The sequence below is a fragment of the Camelus dromedarius genome, chromosome 19 (assembly GCF_036321535.1).
Source record: "Camelus dromedarius isolate mCamDro1 chromosome 19, mCamDro1.pat, whole genome shotgun sequence".
Taxonomy (NCBI): Eukaryota; Metazoa; Chordata; class Mammalia; order Artiodactyla; family Camelidae; genus Camelus; species Camelus dromedarius.
The window spans coordinates 24,220,645-24,238,948 of record NC_087454.1 but is presented as its reverse complement, the minus strand read 5'-3'; the positions used below and the strand labels follow the sequence as shown (position 1 = coordinate 24,238,948).

The following is an 18,304-nucleotide window of genomic DNA, read 5'->3' as shown; positions in this document are numbered from 1 at the left end:
CTCCCATATGCTTAGGGGAAAATCTGGTCTTTATTTTCGTAAGTTCTTATTGCAAAGATTGCTACTTGAACCCTAATGATCTGTTTTCCCCTTCCTCCATTGTATAGAGTCCTGATTTTGAGCCAAGCATATGGCATGGAATAGACTAATTCCCCACCCTCTCTTGCAACTAGGTGTGACCTACCATGGGACTAAGCTCTGGCCTGTGAGTCATCTCAGAGGAGGTATTATGAAGCAGCTTTCCGGAATTGTCTATAAAACACCACTTGCACATTTCCTTCATTCTTTTTTGGCTCCTTTCTTTAATCCACCCAGTTGCTTGGAACGTAGATGTAGTAGCTGAAGTGCTAGCTGCCTTCTTGACCATTCAGACCTGAAGGAGTCCAGGTTCCTGAAGACTTTGTGAAACAGACTCATCACACCAGCCCTGGGCTGCCTACTTTTGGACTTTTATGTGAGGGAGAAGTAAATCCCCATGCTGTGTAAGCCGCTGTTATTTTTGGTATCTGTGGCATCTTGCTAAATTTAATCCTAATATAGCTCCTAATGACTGAAACCAAGAAACATTCTCCAGTGAATCCCAGGAAGACGTTCTGGGTGGAGAAACCACCATTCCAATCTATTCTTTGTAGAAGAAAAATGCAGTCAATTGCCTTTCCTGAGACATTTCACAGTAAGGTTACCAAGAGAAAAACCAACCAACAACCAAAACTGAAACCTTAATGAAGATCCTAAATGGAGAACTAGTCTTTGAACACATTTTAATTCTACAAGGTTTGGTGCAGGAAGCCAGAAGGCTCTCGCTCTGATGCTCCCCTCCTTAGCCTTGGGTTGGGTTTTCCTCTGCGAACAATGAGGGTGTTGAACTAGGTATCTCTACGCTTTCATCCAGCACTGAAATTCTAGTCCGTTTTCTAACCTCCATTGATTAAAACCCCTGTTGGATAAAGGAAATAATCCCAAAGTGTTCTCCTCAGTGCTTGGCACACGGCAAGGGGCCGTATGGGTGTTAGCTATGAGGAACCACGCTCCTCGCTGTTGTAGTTTCCAAAATATCCTTCACAGAGCAGGTACTCGCCAATGTTGGCTGCCTCCTGATCTTCTTGCCCTACAGAAAGCTTGTCTGCCATACTTACTGGTATTGGCAAGAAGAATCTGAGAAAAGGAGGTATTAGGTTCCAGGTTACACAAATCCGTAAGAGAAAAACTAGCAGTGGAGGAGGAAATACACTATTTATTTACAGTTCTTTCACTTTATCCACAATTTCCCATACAAACATAAAAACTAAAAAAATAAAACCACCACTTGGGAACACAAGTGTCTTTCTTTAATTAGTCCGGTTGAGGGAGGGTCACAGCCCTCTCACTCTGTGAAGGAGACTATTGAGGCACACTGAAGGGGAAAAGGAAAGGGCTAGAAAGAATGCCTGAGAAACAGTTCCCGATGAGAAATGCCACAGGCCAGCGGGGTGGGCTTCACTGGCAGACTCAGGGCGTTACCCACTGGGGACGCTGCCTGGCTTCCCAAGGGCATGACGGCAGCCTACCACCACCCCCCTGCCTCTCCACCACCAAACACCCAACATCCAACATGGGTCACACAGCTTGTGAGCTGTGTGGGGTGCAATGGTGCCAATGGGGGACACTGAATGCCTCTCTCTGAGAAGAGCTTGAGACCCCAGGGACACACAGGAAACCCCTTTCCTTGGCACTAACCATCAGTCACAGCTTCTGTCTTGAACACAATGCCAACTTAAAAAAAATGTAAAAACAAAAGCCCTCCCCAGATTCTGGGGGAAAGGCAGCGGCTAAAAACATGCAGAAGGGCTTCTGCCACTGTAGTCTTCTCTCTGGAAGGCTGCTAGGGGTGAAGGGGGAGCTCTGACGGGTGCAGAGGGAGAAGGAACAGGGTAGCTGCTCCACAAGGGCCTGGGGAGGTGGGGAGAGGGCAGGAGAGAAAACTCTGGGACACTGACTCTGGGGATGGCTGCCCCGGTCAGCAGAGCAGCTCCACCTGCTGAGCTGAGCTCGCTCCAGCAGACACACATTCACTTCCCTCATAGGAGGGCGCCCAGAAACCAACCTGGAGATGCTGAGCCACCTGCCTGGCAACTTCATCTGTGCTAGTGACCTAGATTGCTTTCACGTGTTGATGCACATTATAAATATAAAATCATATCTTCTACAAAGAGGACATATATTTGTACATCTTTACCCATATACATAATAACACAATTTACACATAATATCTTGGAGTGGGTCATCATGGAAAAAGGGTTTGGAGAGGTAAAAAGCCCCTTCTCCCTGCCCTGCCCTGATCCTTCTCTAGGGACTCTTGTATACTTGGTCACTGGGGCTCTTCGCAGCTGGTTGTGAAGGAGCTAGTCTGAACACAGGTTATTCAGACGTGTAACTAAATGCCAATGGGTGTGTCTACCCACACACACACACAAACGCATGGCACACGTACAGACATCTGGTGAGAAAAGGAAAAATAAAATTCCTAGCCCTTGGGTGTAGGCCTCTTCCCAGAGTCATAAGCATCAGTGCCTCGTCCATCTGAGAACAATGGTCTTAAAAAGCTGCCCCTCACAGGCTCAGACTTGGGCAGAAGGGGAAGAGCTAGGAACTGGGGAGAGGGGTCCGGAGTCTTTTGAAAACATAAGGCGTTTCTGACCTGCGATCAAATCAAACTATGTCACAAAGAAGCAACAGTATCAGTTGGGGCTGGGAGGCAAGAGACAGCCAGTCCATGTCCGGCAATGTGAGTGGAGACCCTGAGCCTTCCCCTTCTTGGGTCCAGTTTCTTTTAAAGGGGTAGACAACCCTGTACCTCCTTTTCTGTCCTCTCCCAGAGCTGGGCCCATCCACGTGTCACGGAATACTGACAGTGGTCCAAGAGACCCATCCAGAGACGTGGAGTAGTGGACAGGCACGCCAAAAAGTTAAGACCTGGGCGGCAGATGTGAGCTTTTTACAGCAGGAGTGGTTCCTGGCCAGAGTCCACGGCTCGCACAGTGGCCACGGTGATCAGACTGCCATCAGAGGTGGGGGCAGTCTGGGTCCCCGTGGGAGACAGCACCTATCGGCGGTAGTGATTGGGGGCGTCGGCGAACATGTACTTGAGTCTATATGCCTCGGCAAGGAGCAGCCCAATCTCTTCGTTGCCCCAGTGTATCGTGGGTAGGTTTTGCAGCAGCATGAGGAGACCCTGGAACGCAAGAAAGGACTTGTATCATTGCAGGACTACAGACCAAGGGAGCCTTGTGTCTCCTGGGTCACACATCCCAAGGGTTTGAACTCCCTCCTCCCAGGCAGCCACCGTCCTTGGCCCCTAGTTCACCTTTAGGAAGAATAGAAAAGCCTCTGCTGAGCCTCTGAGCCACTAACACCCACCTCTAAAAATATTGTCAATAGAGAATGGTAACAATAAATAAGAATATAAATAAGGATATTTAAAAGAGAAAGAGAATCACTCATCATCCAAATAAACCTCTCAGTTTCAAAGTATTCCATTTCAGTCTTTTTTTCACATACAGATTTCTTTAAATAGTTGCAACCATAATTATGATTTTATATGCTTTTTAATCATCCTTTACTATAATTTTTGTGCTTTTCCATGAAGCTTTCAAAAATAATTATTCTCAATGTTAGTATTCCATGATGTGGCTATATCCTAATTTACTCAACCATTTCCCTTTTATTAATACTTGATTTGTTTCCTTTGAAAAAAAAAAAAAAAAGCCCTTTAGGGGAGGGTATAGCTCAGTGGTAGAGCGTGTGCTTAGCATGCACAAGGTCCTGGGTTTAATCCCCAGTACCTCCATTAAAATAAACAAACAAACAAACAAACCTAATTACCTCCCTCCCCTCCCCCTAAAAAAGCCCTTTATTGGTAAGACTGCTGCATTTGACTTCTTTGCATTTTGCATCCTTCTCTAATCCCAATGTTCACTTGTAATCACTGTCTTATTTATCCTCCTTTCACCTTGTTCTCCTAAGACTGTCTTCAACCTACTTTGTCCAGCTTATTTCCCACTGTTTCCAGCATACATGCCTCATGTAGCCAGGTCCACTTCAGCCACGTTTATTTGTGCTCCAGGGTTTAATCTATGATATCTGTTTCACTTGGAATATCTTCTCCTTTCTCCTCTACCTATCTAAATCCTATTCAATTTTCAAAGCCCAGGTCCCTCCAATAGCTCCATGAGAGGATATCAGAATAAAAAATGAATGTGAGATTTTAGGTTATCTCTGTAATTTAGTTATCCATGCGGTTGCTGCTGCTTTGTGTTCCTTCTCTGTCTCTCTTTCTGAACTGGATATTCTTATTTTTCTGATTGTAAAAGTGATAGTAGCAAGACAAAACCCAGAGACATAAAGAGGTTGACAGACTTGAAACAATTCTGAAATATCAGTATGTCAAGAGGCACAAAAACAAGGTTAAAATATAAGAAACTGACTATAAGAACATATTTATAATACTTACAAAAACCAAAAGGTTAATATCCAAAATAAAAAGGAGTACTTATAAATCAGTAAGAAAAAAAGGAAAACAACCAAATGGAAAAAACGGATGTGAATAGGCAACGTACAAAATGCCAGTGGCCCAACAACATGCTAGAATGCTGCCTCTGGCTGATCTGCACCCTCCAGCAATGTTTTACAATTGTCAATGTGGAGGTCTTGCATATTTTTAATGAAATTCAGTAAATCCTTCCCTCAGTAAAAGAACATTTAGCTGGGCACAAAGCAGTCTATGCACACCACTGCTATGTCTGGCCACTATGATTAAGTTCTGGCCAATTTGGGGGACAGTGTAACTCTTGGGTTCTGCCCTAGAAGTCTCCTTCTCCCTTTCCTAGAAAATGGGTATGAATGGAGGAGTGGAAGCAGTCATCTTAGACCATAAGATTAAAGCTATGTGTTGAAGATGGCAGAGCAACAAGAGAGAAGAAATTCGAGTCCCTGCCACTCTGGAGCCGTAATGTGAGCCCTGGGCTGTTACACTTAGACTGTTAACCGAAGAGAAGTAAACAACTACCTTGTTTTAAGCCACTGTTATTTTTGGGTCTTGGTTACAGGAGACAAGTTTATATCATCTTAACAAACACGGGCCATATCTATCAAAATCAGAAATGCACATGGTCTTTGATCCAGCAACTCTACTCCTATGCTCCTCTCCTAGGAAAATACTCACACTCCTGTACCAGGGTATGCACTGCATCATTGTATCACTGCTTCCAATAGTGGGGAAAAGGACACTAGGAAAGTGTCCATCAGAATGGGAATGGTTAGATAAACCAGTTATCCACATCATGAACTAGAAGGCAGCACCTATAAACTGAAGCAAAACTACATGTGCCAAGGTGGAAAGATATGAAAGACATTTGGGGGCAGTGGGTAGCAAGTTGCAGAAAAATACTTCTAGTAAGATCCCACTCGGGCAGAAGAGAAAACACAACATATATTTGCATATACACATATGAATATAAAAATTTTAGATAGTTAGGTGGTAAACTGTTAAGAGTGGTTACCTTTGGGGACGGGAGACTTTCACTTTTTTCTCATTATACTTCTGTACCTTTTGAGCCCCTTGTTTTCAACTATTATAATAAAGTCTTTGTATATTACTTGTATGACAGGACATTTCTTTTCTGATTAATACATATTCTGTGGAAGCTTTGTTTATTTTGTAAAAAGTGAAAAAGCAGAAAATACATTACCCTTAACTTCATAATCAAGAGGAAGCAACTTTTAAACATTTTGGCGTATTTCTTTCCAGTCCTTTTTCTGCACATTTTATACAGTTGAAACATTTTCTCTAAATAATTTTGAATCTGTTTAGCATTTATCATAAATATTTCCTCTAATATTAAAAACTCCTTTTAGACATTTTCAGCAGCCAAAGAATTTTCCATGATGCAGATGTACCATACTTTACTCTGTATCTTCCTGTTTTGAGCATTTAATCATTTCTGGTTTTTCACTGTAATGAAATTATAATGAACAGCTTTGTACATAAAGCCATATTTCAGATTATTTCCTTGAGCTAAATTCCTAGGAATGAAATTACTGTGTCAAAGGGCATGAACATTTTAAAGATATTTAAGCTCATCCAGAAAAATACTCATTTCCCTAGATCTCCACCAGCACTGAACACTCTCATTAAACAAACTTCATTCATTGTAATTCCTATCCTTGAAGTTTCCAGGCCTGAGAATAGAACTCAAAGCCACAAGTCAAAATGGTGGTGAACCCTTAAAAGAGCACAGTGAGAAAGCAACCAGGCCATGAGTTTCTCTATACATCTCACTCTCCCCATCCACAGATGCTGGCATCCACTTGCTGTCTCTTTCCGACACTCTCTAAGTCAACGCCTCCTCCAGTACATGACTGTTACTGAAATTCACTCAGTGAGACCAGCTACCCAACCACTTACCGATACTCACTAAGCCCACCCAGATGTTAACAATGCTTTAAAAAAACCCAACTTCTAGCTGCTCTGAGCATCTCTGGAGTGTGCATTTCACACAGTACCCAATTCTCCCTGGGTTCTGCCTTGGCCTCAGTTCTTCATCAGCCTCAAAGCTTTCTTTTCTTCTTCTTTTTATAAAGAGAACCACAATTTCTGTTTCAATGTATTTTTTTTAAATGTTGCCCTTAGAATAAAACCCTTCCTCGGGGACTCCCTGAACTTTGGCCCCTTTGATTCTTCTCTCCTGCTTCCTATTCATCCCCCCAAGTGCCCCACTCCCACCCAAACTGTTAAAGGTATTGCCTCTTTTTGCCGGCCTCCATCTCAGGGAGTCAACTTTTATTCTAACTTTGGCAGACTCTCTATTATCCAGGCCTTAACCTTTCCTGTACCTCAGACTCTCCGACTGTCTGATGTTGCCTATGGATCCCTTCTCAGAATAAGGGCTTTAAAAATATAAAACACATAGTATCACAAAGAAGACAGGTTGAATTGAACTATAATTCTCAAAATATTTTAAAAACAAATTTGTGACACTACAACATATGTACTTTATTAATATATTCTATAACAAGACTAATGGCAGATTAAATAACTACCATAATTTCAAAGAAGTAAAGAATGGAAACAATGTTTTGAGATACCTGTAACAACTTGATAGGATATGAAAATACTTGCAGTTAGTGAAAAAGACAGGCACTGCTAATATTACTGTTTTGTTGTCTACGGTCATTATTGTAGGAAATGCTAATGTTCAATTAGTGGTCATTGAAAATAAAACTATAATTATTTTTCCACTAATGTCCAGGGATCCCCAGATTTCTAAACATGGGCCTTACTTTAAAGTGCCCTGGCTCCTGTAGCTTGCCCTTCTCTTGATCCATACCACAGCCAACAAGAAGTCTTAAACTTCCCTTTAAACACCTAAGTGTCCACGTTAACATTAACATTTTAAGCTTTATTCATTCATTGGAAAACTTTTTTTTTTTTGGTGCAAATCACTTTTGTTGGCATAGAAATTCCTTTGTTTTTAAATTTTATATATTTTTTTTATTTTGGGGGGGAGGTAATTAGATTGATTTATTTATTTTTAATGGAGGTAATAAGGATTGAACCCAGGACCTCATGCATGCTAGGCATGTGCTCTACCACTGAGCTATATCCTCCCCCGACATAGAATTTCATTCCCACTTTCAATCAACTTGCTGGGTGAAGTCAAACTGCAATCCTGTTTCTTGAGAACATACCATACTGACTCAAAACCAGGCCCCACCTTCCAAGGAAGGGGAGCTGAAGGAATGATACTTGCTTAGCCTCATCCAGAACACCAGTAAGAAGATTCCAGGGCCCTGGAGCCTCAATGAGACCCTAGGGCTTTAAAGTGATTGTCCCACCTGTCTTCACAAACACTGGTTCCAACCACGCTGCAAGAGCTGAATAGACGGCAGGAACTCTTAGAAATACATGGGCCCAAGTCTCATTCCTGGAGTTCTGGATTCTAAAAATTTGGGATGGGACCCGGCAGTCCACAGCTTTTACAAACTCCTCCAATAATTCCAACAGGCAAGCAGGTCTGGGGTTACCACTAGAGGGATTAAAAAGCCCTTGAAGGATTAAAAGCACATCTGAGATGCAGACCTAATAGTGAGATCCTAAGGAAAGAAACCCCTAGGCATCACACAGAGTGACCTTTCATTATATAAATTTGGATAAATCTGTACAATGGAATACTCTGCAGCCAAATTATTTTAATGTTTTCACAATTTCTGCACCAGCATGTACTCATGTAATGACCAAAATTATAAAAATGAAGGAAATTATGTAGATCTATATATATATGTTGACATTATAGAACAACCACTATATTTTGTACAGTGATAAAAAGAGATTATAAAAACAAAATATACAAAATGTTTCCATTAACATATGTACAGTAGGTATTTATTCATATAGATTAGTATGGCAAAATGTCTGAAAGGAGATCTATCACCTTTGCGTGGTAAGATTTCAGGTACTTTTTTTCCTTTTTCCTTATTGGTATTTTCTAATCTTTCTATAATCGTTATATATATTTGCACAATTGGTAAACAAAAACAACCAACAAAGGGGTGATCTCTCCAGAAAATAACATTTTTTGCTAAAATAGAATCTCCCTGTAATTTCCAACTCTTCTAGTCTTGCTAGAAATCTCCCAGAAGCCTTGAACTAATTCTACCCTTGACTAAGGTAACCTTCCCACCTCCCCCGAGGGCCATGAGACTTAGGTGTGAGGAACCACTCTGCCACCTGGTGGCTATGCCTAAGAACTACACCTCCCACGTAGAGCTGCAGTAATGGAAAAACCCTGCCCGTTGGTAAATTTGGGATAAAGTAGAAACCAAATAATCATGAGTGGGGAAAGAAGGCATTAATTACAAATCAAGTACTTTAATCAAGGGGTACAGAAGAGACACTGCTGGGGCAGGGAGCAACTGAATATTGTTACAAAGCCAGCTCCTAGGAGCACTAAGCATAACATGCAGTCAGTTGAAACACTGCAGCCATGAGAAGATAGCTCGTGGGACAAGCAGCAGAGAGCGATTGTAAGTTAATGGAAGGGGCAATGGCTTTCACAGAATAAATGCTGTGAATGGCTGAAAAAGCAGAAAAGGGCCAGTCCCCGGTACTTGCTGAGAATCTGGATCCCAGAGGAAAAGGAATATGGCAGAGAAGAATTTGAGCCATGTGTGAGGGGGTGAGGGGAAGACAACAATTAGACTAGGGGCCAAAGGAGAAGGGGTAGTAGGCAATATGCAGGGACTCTGGTAAGAAAAAGTACAGGGAAACCTCATTAAAGAGTGTCCAACAGATGGAAGAACTGGTGAGGAAGAGGGAGATAATGAAGGATACTGATCATTACAGCAGTAGTTATCACTTATTGAGCACTTACTGCTTTCCAGATGAGGTTCTAAATGCTTTACATGTGCACTGTGTTACCACAGTGAATCCTCACATCAATTCTATGAGGCACATATTATTACCTCCATTTTACAGATGAGGAAATTGAGGCACAGAGGTTAAGGAACTTGCCTCGGGTCACAGAGGAGTGCTGGGTTGCGATCTGAACCTAGACCACCAGGTTCCAGAGCTGGTGCTCAGGACCACTATACGATATACTGCCGACCTGAAGTAAGAGGGGAAGTGGGCATAACACAGAAGGAATGAAAAGAAAAGAAGTCACAGATGAGACTGTTTGAAGGAAATCTGGAGCAGTGGTTAATTTTACTCAGTGATAAGGGCCAAGCACAACCATCAGGACATGTAATAACAGCAAAGGAACTTAAAGGCTGCATAAAATGTATACTATTAAATATGATACTGTGTGTAGAATCACCTTAGCAACACTGGAACATTCTTTGCAAAGGTAAAATGTATTCAGGCAAGTAAAATACTTTCCTAGTCAAAGTACTTAAAAACAAATCCCTCGTTTTGAGAATCAGTGAGGTAGCAAAACAATTCCCTTGGTCTCAGTAAAAACTTTCAAAAACAGGTCCTTGTATGTAAACTTTTTCAGACTCTAAGTTATTCATTGGTTTCCCTGGCGTCAAAGCACCTAGTGCATTTAGCAAGTTTGCCCTCAGAGAAAGCCATGTCGAGTCCCCCTCCACGGCTTGTTTGCTTTACGTGTTGAGGAATCATTCCTGTTCTCACACCAGCTTGCTCTGGGTGGACGATCTTTAGTTCCCAGGGTTCCCTCTGAACCTTTCTTCCGGGCAGGATTCAAACTGGCAATTCAGCGGGTATCTGTGAAGATGGGGCTGGCATTTGGACAATGTTCCACAATCCCACCCTTGAGTTCCTGCACAAGATGTGGGTGTATGCCATCTGGTTCAAGGGATTTATTTACATTTAGTTTGTTATTTAGGACTGGAACATCCCACAGGCTTAACACTATTTTCATTTAATAACTCTGACCCGTCACTTTCAGAGTGGGCATCTCTCCAAGGTTTTCTTCCATAAGGTTAAAGCAAAGGATTCTGAGAACAGCTGCTACTTTGGTTTAAGATCATTACCTGGTCCCACCAACTCCCCTGCCAGTTCCCTTTTCATGTATTTAAAGGAACTTTGATTATTGGTCTTAGAGTCCCCTGCACGGGGCTTCTCAGTAGCACTTCGGAGCCATCTGAGGGCTTGTTGGCACCTGTCTCGACGTCTCTGTGGGGTCCCAGGCTCTCCTGGGCTCTCAGAGATGCTGCTTTTCCCAAGGGGACTTTTTAGGCTGTAGATGGCCATGCATTTGCTCAGGTGCCTGTTCTCTCTGACTTACATAAAATAATCTAGCTAGGAAATTATTATCTCCATTTTACAGATGAGGAAATTGAGGCACAGAGATTAAGGAACTTGTCTGGGGTCACAGAGTAGTGCTGGGCTAGGATGTGAACCCAGGCAATCTGGTTCTAGGGCTGGTGCCCGTAACCACCATACTATAGAATGCTTGCCTCGGGTAAGAGAAGTGGGGCATAACATAGAAGAAAAAAAAAAGAAGAACAGAAGAGGCTGTGGAAGAAAATCTAGAAAAGTTGGTTAATTTTATCGTAAAGTGGAGGCAATAATTTTCTAGATACATTACATTATGGTCAAGCGATTTTCTTATTTCCTGTGGGTTATTCTCTACAAATATTCCTTTTTTGCCTTTAATATCAATTAAAGGTTTATTATAAAATGAAAAAATGTTAGTTTCTCATTGTCAGTTATTCAGGAAAACAAGGCTGTGAGCCCTGGGTAGGCCTAGGTGCCAAGAGTCAGGCCCAGGAGTGGTCAACAGGCACCGGTTCGCACCCTCCAGCAGATGGGTGTCTCCAAGGCAGCTGCCACCTGCTCCCTGTCTTCGAGCTGCTTGCTCACTGTGCTCTGAGGCCTGGGCCCCTGGTGTAACATGCATGTGCATCTTGAAATGCTAGGGAAGGGATCACAGAACTTGACCTTGACGGACTGGCCAGTAAGGGTGGCCATGCTGCAGTACAGAATGGTGTGAAGGCCACAGCTACTGTGCTCTTGGGGCCGCTCCCCTGAGCCTGAACTTGCTCTACTGCGTTTGAGTCCTCTGATGTCGGTGGATGCTCCGGGTCACTGATGGAGCAAATCAGATCAAAGATCTCGTGAGCCAGTGCTGTTGGGGACCTGCTTGTTCTCTTTGTCCAGGGTCACAGCTGCTCCCTGGAGCACTTGTAGGTGGTGGGGGTGGGGGGTTGTTCTTCAGGAGGCCCTCCCCACTGTCGCAGAACCACTGCCAGCCTGAACACATTTTCTCTCTGCTGGTTTTCTGAGTGCCCATTACTTGGCATAGCTATGCTCCTCTAAATGCAAGATGGATGTTTGAGTTTTGGAGGTCTTTCCCTTCTCCCTGCCAGCAACTCCTTTTGTTCTGGTTTTAAGTATGTGGTGGTGCACTGACCCACAGAAGGCCTGCCAAAAACCCCCTCAGAGGCTCACAGAAGTCACTCAATGGTTTACTGCCCTCCTAGGTTTTACATTAACCTCCCCCAAAGTCTGATGCCCACAACCTACCTCCACGGAGTGTCAGGAATAAAAACATGTCTTCCAGTGACCTAACTCTGTGGCTCTCCCAGTCTTATCTAACATTCAGGTTTAGCCTTGGCCAGGGGGCGGGAGCTGAAAGTCCTCTTTCATTGCTGTGATGTACAATGGCATGTACCCCACTGCAACTCCCTAGTTCACTCTGCTGGCCTTCTAGGGCAGGGCCAAGGTACCCCTCCTCACTCCACCTCCAAAGAGACAGCAGTGCAGGTCATGGCCCAGATATTACTGAGCCAGGCTTTAGGGCTGGGGGCTGTTGATGTGACAGGGAATGGGGGTAAAGTTTCCCTCCTGTTTTAGAATCAAGCTGAATCTCTTTCCCATGGTCTTCTCCGAAAACAGTCCTTTCAATGCTCTCCTCTCACCCCGGGACACTCCAGCCACACTCCCCCAATACCTCAACCTTCTACCCTTGCAGGGCCTTTGCTCTGGCTGGTTCCTCTGCCAAGAAAACTCTTCCAAGATTTTTGCACGCTGGCTGCAGCCGCAATGTTCTCCCCTCTACCTCTCCACCAGGGAGACAGTGCCCAGCAAGTGCATGCTGGGGCAAGGACAGATGGGCTCACTCTCTCACCTGCTCAGCCTAGTTCCCCAGAGAGTCCCTTTGTCCACCTCCTCCTCCCAGGACCTGTAATGGCAACAAGAGGCCTTGACAGACCCCTCAGGCAGGTACAGCCCTCTGTAGGCTCACCGCTGGGGAAGCTGTAAGTTGTCAATAAATAGCTGCACATGGAGGCACTGAATGGAGGTTACGAATGAGGGAACTCATGTCCAAGGCAGACAGCACTCTACCTGACCAGCATTAAAGGTACCCTTAAGGGTTATAAATGGCAGGTCTGCTGAAACAATCACAACTTTCATTTCTGCAGCTGCTTCACCTGGTCTTTCTTTGAGTCACTCAGCTTTTAACCCTAGAAACTTCTCTCCCCCCAGCCAGTCCTGTTTGGCTCTCTAGGATCAGAGCTTCCTTCGCTGTGATTCAGCTGCAGGCAGCCCGTTAGCAGCTGGGATGCACGGGCTTCTTTCTCTGCAGAGGTCTTAGGCCAGTACCTCACAATCCTGCACAAAGCTCTTGTGTCCTTTTTCCTCACACCTGTGCCATGCTTCTGTCTCCCAAGGGACATTGCTTGTCTCTCCTAACACAGCCAGGCACTCTTCTTTTATTATTCATAGAATTACAGAACTATGGAGTTGGAAGGAACTTTGCAGATTATCCAGTTTAATCACCCATTCTGTGTAGTCTAAAAGGAGGTGAGACTCCTCTAACGAGTGGGACTAGCCGAGGTGTTAATGAAGCAGACAAAAAGCCCCACTGTTATTCTGCGGGTTATTGCAGAAAGACCTCAGATCCACCAGATAATCCAGTGTGCTGCCCAGGAAAGAACATCTCTGAGTCTGACACAGTTTTAAAGTCACAGACTGCTGCCCTACGTTCTGTCAACACCACGAACTGCTGAAAGCCACACCGACCTCCCTGCACTCATCTGGGAAGCTCTTTTATTGCCTATGACAGGGCCCTGTGAGCCGGGCTCATGATAACCACGCCAGACTTCAGGCTTCTGATATCCTGCTCTACCTCAACCATATTATCAAAATTGATAGCTCTCCCAGCTCCTGGCCACTCCGGCCCCTTGTCCTCATTTATCCTAGGGCGTCACACATGCTGGTTGGCAGAAGCCGTGGCTCCACATCTGCTGCCTGCCGCCTGGGCATCACAGCCAGCACCTACTCACAGAAGCCCACTCTTTCCTTTTCTTCCAAAGCCCTTCCTCGGGCAAGTCAGGTCCTGTCTTTCCATCTATGTGCTGAACAGGCTTCTGCACTTTCACCACCTGACACCAGTTACAGAGTGGGGCTGCCGGGGGGCACACGGGGATGCTGCTGCTCCTGAGAACACCTATGGTATCGGTTAGAACTCAGAAGAACATTCAGCCTTCTCTGGCTTTTCCCCCTCCCGCTTTTAAAAGAGATATATGCCCATTAAGAACAAACAACCCCCAAACTGCTCAGTTCAGAAATGTACAAAGCAGAAAAACAAAAGCCCACTGCTGCCCGGAGAGATAACAACCAGGACCCAGCTCCAGGCCCTTCTCTCTGCAGAACGCAGAGCCTAGTAGTCTGTCCCCTCAGTCCCCACCCACCGGCCCCCTTTCCTGGGCCTCCTGCAGCAGCTGCCCGGGGTCCCACCACCCTTCAAGCCCCTCTTCAGTCTCCTTCCATCCCCACCCCAGGCTTCCAGGACTCTGCGCTCCTATTGGCCACTCCCTCTGCCTCCTTGCTCGTCCACCTCTTCAGGTAGGAGTGTGCCAGGGCTCAGGCCTGGCCCTCTTCTCCCTCCATCCACTCACACTTCCTGAAGATTTCCGCCAGTGCCCTAGCTTCAAGGTCGACCTAGCCAAAGGCTCCCAAATATACATGTCCAGTCTAGACCTCTCTCTCTTTCGACTCCAGCCTCATCAGATTTAATCTTCCTGCTCTACCTCTCCACTTGGATGTCCAACAGCATTTAAAATTTGACGTGCCCCAAACCGAACTCCTGGCCTTCCTCTGTAAACCTGCACCTCCTACAGCCTCCTCACAAACCATAAAGTCATTCTGACTCATCCTCAGGAATTTCTGTTGACTCTACTTAGAAAATATATGCAAGATTTGGCCATTTGTCATACCTGCACTCCACCACACAGGCCCAAGCCACCCTCATGCCTAACCTGGAAGACCACAATAGCATCCTGGGTGGTCTCCCTGCTTCCAACTTTGGCCACATCTACAGTCTACACAGAAGCCAGTGACTCTCTGAAGCTGTGAGTCAGATCATGTCCCTCCTCTGCTCATGGGTCCCCTTCTATTCAGAATGAAAGCCAAAGTCCTCACAGCTCTCAGTGATCTGGGTTCCTTAGTAAGTCCTTATGACTTCTCTGGCCTCACCTCTTCCTACTTTTCCCTTGGACCACTCTGCTCCAGGCCACTCTGGCCACCAACATGATTCCTCAAACAGCCCAGGCATGCAGTGGCCTCAAGGCCTTTCCATGGCTGTTCCCACTGCCTGGACACTCCCTTCAAAGGTCCACATAGCCTCTCCCTTGTCTTCCCCTAGCCTTTGCTCAAATGTCACCTTCTCAGTGAGCCTATCCTAACCACTTTATCTGAAATTGCAACCTGCCCCTTCCCTACCACCTGATAATCCCTTTAACCTGCTCTTTTAAAAAAAAAATTTATCACCTTCTAACATTCCTTTTAATTCAGTATTTACTATGCTTTTGTTTATTGTTAAGTCTCTCCCCGACTAGTAGCCAAGTTCTATGAGAGCAGAGTTCTCTGTTTCACCTTTGATAAAACCGACAAAACCGACGCCCTCAACAGTGCCTGGCATGGGGCAGGCATTCAACAAATGCTTGTCAGGGAATGACTGAAAGGTCTTTTAGCCCTGCCCAGGAGCTCTGCAGCCTTTCTGGCATTAAGATCCTTTTCACACTGAAGAACTCTAGGCCTCAGTGGCTTCTTGCCACTGCAGAGGGCAACCTCTTCTGAGCATCCTTTCTCCTTTACTCTTTCCCAGCCAGGGAGCTGCTGTGGCACCTTTTATCCCCACAGCTCCACTAGAGAAATAGCTCCCATTCTGATGCTGATCCCCAGCCCAGGCTGAGCTCCGGGCCACTCACCTGGAAGTCCTCCTCGTCCAAGATCTCTTTCCTCCACTTGATCAAGAAAGCTGCACACACGTAGAGATGAAAGTGGGAGAACCCTTCCGGCTCAGACTGCGAAGGGAGACAACAGTCAGGTCTCCAAGTCCCGACAAGGAGCCACGCCCGCCCTCTCAGTTCCAATCCTTCTGCAAGGTGCAAAAGCAGAGTAGCACCCTCTTCACGGCTGGGCAAACAGAGGCCTAAAGAGATTCAGCAGAGGCCCTGCCCACAAGGCTAAGGCAGACACAGAGGTAGAACGGAGACAGGGAGAACTTGGGAGCAGCTACACCGCACACCAGGGCAGGGAGCGGACAACGCAGGGACAGACTGGTGTGGAGAGGGCGGGGGTCTCTTGGTACCTGGTATGTGTCCCACAGGCGGATGGTGCAGCGAAGGGGAAGCTCCCGCATAAGAAGGTTGTTCATCCAACGAAAGGCAAACTGTAGGTATTCGACCTCGTACCTCCTGAAGTGATTATGTACCTGCTCTGAAACAGAGAAGGTGCCATTGGCCCCCAGAGCACAACCTAGGGGACTGGACCCTGAAAGAGTCACATGAGCCCAAAAGGCAGTTTCTGTTTCTCATCCCCCTTCCCCACCCGGGGAAGCCAGACACACAGAGGCCAAATCAGCATCCGGCTATCCTTTATGTTTGATTCCACCACCTCCCAGCAACACTGCATAATTAACTCAGCCCCGCATGTAGCAGAACTATTTTAACATCCCAGTGATGTTCCTCCGTAGGGCTGCTCTAGTCGTAAAGCAGGAGACATACAGCTTACTTGGCTGCGTGACCTCGTTCCTCATTAGAGAAGGAGCCGGAATGGAAAGGGACAGTGGGGGTCACCTTGGCCACCCTCCTACTAGGGAGGGTTCCTCTTTGGCACCCCTGACAGATGGCAGCTGGCAGCCAGCAGGGACTTAAACAGTCAGTGAAAGAGGTTCACCGACTCCACTTAAGGGCAGCCTCTCCCACTGATGCACGAAGTGATTCACCAGAAACTGCTTCACCACATTCAACAGACACTAACTGGCTCCCTCCTAACCTCCAAACCTGTGTGTTCTGGAGCAAACCCCAACAAACCTGATCCCATGCAACAGGACAGCCCTTCAGACTGCTCACTAGGGTTTTCTGGTAAAATCAATGTCCTCCTCAGTTTCCTAATCTATAAAATGGGGATAACTAGTCACATCTCAGAAAGTCTGGGGGAGAATAAAGTGAGAAAATAAAAGTGTTCACAATAGCATTCGGCATGTAGTAAACACTTCATACAATTTTTCAAAGAGTAACTATCAATAATGGTTTATTCTGGGGAGTAGAATTTGAGGAAGGGGGAGGATTTTTACCTTTTATTTTTTGTTTTTCTGAATTGTCTGAACTTTTGTAATGAGTAAGTATTATTTCTGTAATTCAAAGCATAAAGATATATACATTTAAAAATCCACTATCCTAAAGTACTAAGCTTTTATTTATTAGGTACTTGTGAGGGCAGGGGGAAAAAAAGGACAGGCCAGACAGTGGCAAAAACCACAGCCCAGGCCCTCTGGAACCTGGCCCCTGTCAGACAGCTTAGCACAAGCCCTGTACCAGGATCCAAGTGAGGGGTGCAAGTGAGCTGGACGTGGGCCCCGCCATGGGGCTGACAGCTGGGTCGGGGCAATAAGGCAAACAGGAAATAAAGCACCCCAGATACAACGTATAGGAAACAATAGTAAATAAGCAAACAAGTTGGGAAGATCGAAATCCTAAGTCATAAAAAGAGGCTGGAGTGAGCAGAACAAATCAGGGAAGGTTTTCATGGAAAGAGAACATGGGGAAGGAGAGAGAAAGAGATGCAATTTCAGTCTTGGGTCAGGGGGATGCTTTGGTGAGGCTGAAAATCCATGACAGAAAACCAGGAAATGAGATTTAATAGTTGTGCAGTAACAGGTGGATTCCTAAAGAAGCTTTGCAAGTTAACTGGAGCTAGAGATTCTGCTTAACAGGAGACCTTGCTGTTCGACCTCCATGTGATCATCATGAAATTGAACTCTGACTTCTCTCCCTGGGCCTTAGTTTCTTGATCGGTCAACAGCAGGGTTTCCCAAGTGCCCTTTAGTTCTAACATCCCGAGACTCCATGCCAGAGCCAAGGAATTACTGGAAGCCTCCTGTTTCTCGCCCAGACAGGTCACAGGGAGCAGGGGGAAGTCCTGCTGGGATATCAGCCAGACTTGAGGACCCTGCAGCAAGCCCAAGAGTCCCGAGCCACATCATCGCATGAAGGACAAGGTCAGACTACAGACCTGATGCTAAAGGCAAAGGAGGGCAAGGAGGTTTCACAGCACAAGAGTGACATGACCAGGACAGTGCTTTAGAAAGATGCGGGTGTGTGACAGAAGGTGTGGAAGAGGAAAGAGTATGGAGGAGGCAAGTCCTTCTGGAGGAAGCTGCAGACATCCAAGCATGGCTGGACCAGAGCTGTGGCTGGGGAAATGGAGAAGAGTAAATCTGAGGAGAGATGCTGATGGAGGACTGACAGAACTCGGTGAGAGAAGAAAACTAAGGAGAAAAAAGAGCTGGAGATA

At 45.6% G+C, this 18,304-nt stretch overlaps 1 protein-coding gene across 1 annotated transcript in view; it reads right to left on the bottom strand.

The window, feature by feature from the left end:
* Positions 1-1,214: 1,214 nt before the first annotated feature.
* TBC1D22B (TBC1 domain family member 22B) overlaps positions 1,215-18,304 on the bottom strand; it is a 58,332-nt gene continuing 41,242 nt past the window's right edge. The window contains exons 11-13 of the mRNA XM_031434803.2: positions 16,098-16,225; positions 15,715-15,810; positions 1,215-3,211 (exon numbers count right to left, since the gene is read on the bottom strand). Of these exons, the coding sequence (XP_031290663.2) occupies positions 3,083-3,211; positions 15,715-15,810; positions 16,098-16,225 (353 nt within the window). The 3' untranslated portion in view covers positions 1,215-3,082. The remainder of the gene's footprint in view (positions 3,212-15,714; positions 15,811-16,097; positions 16,226-18,304) is intronic.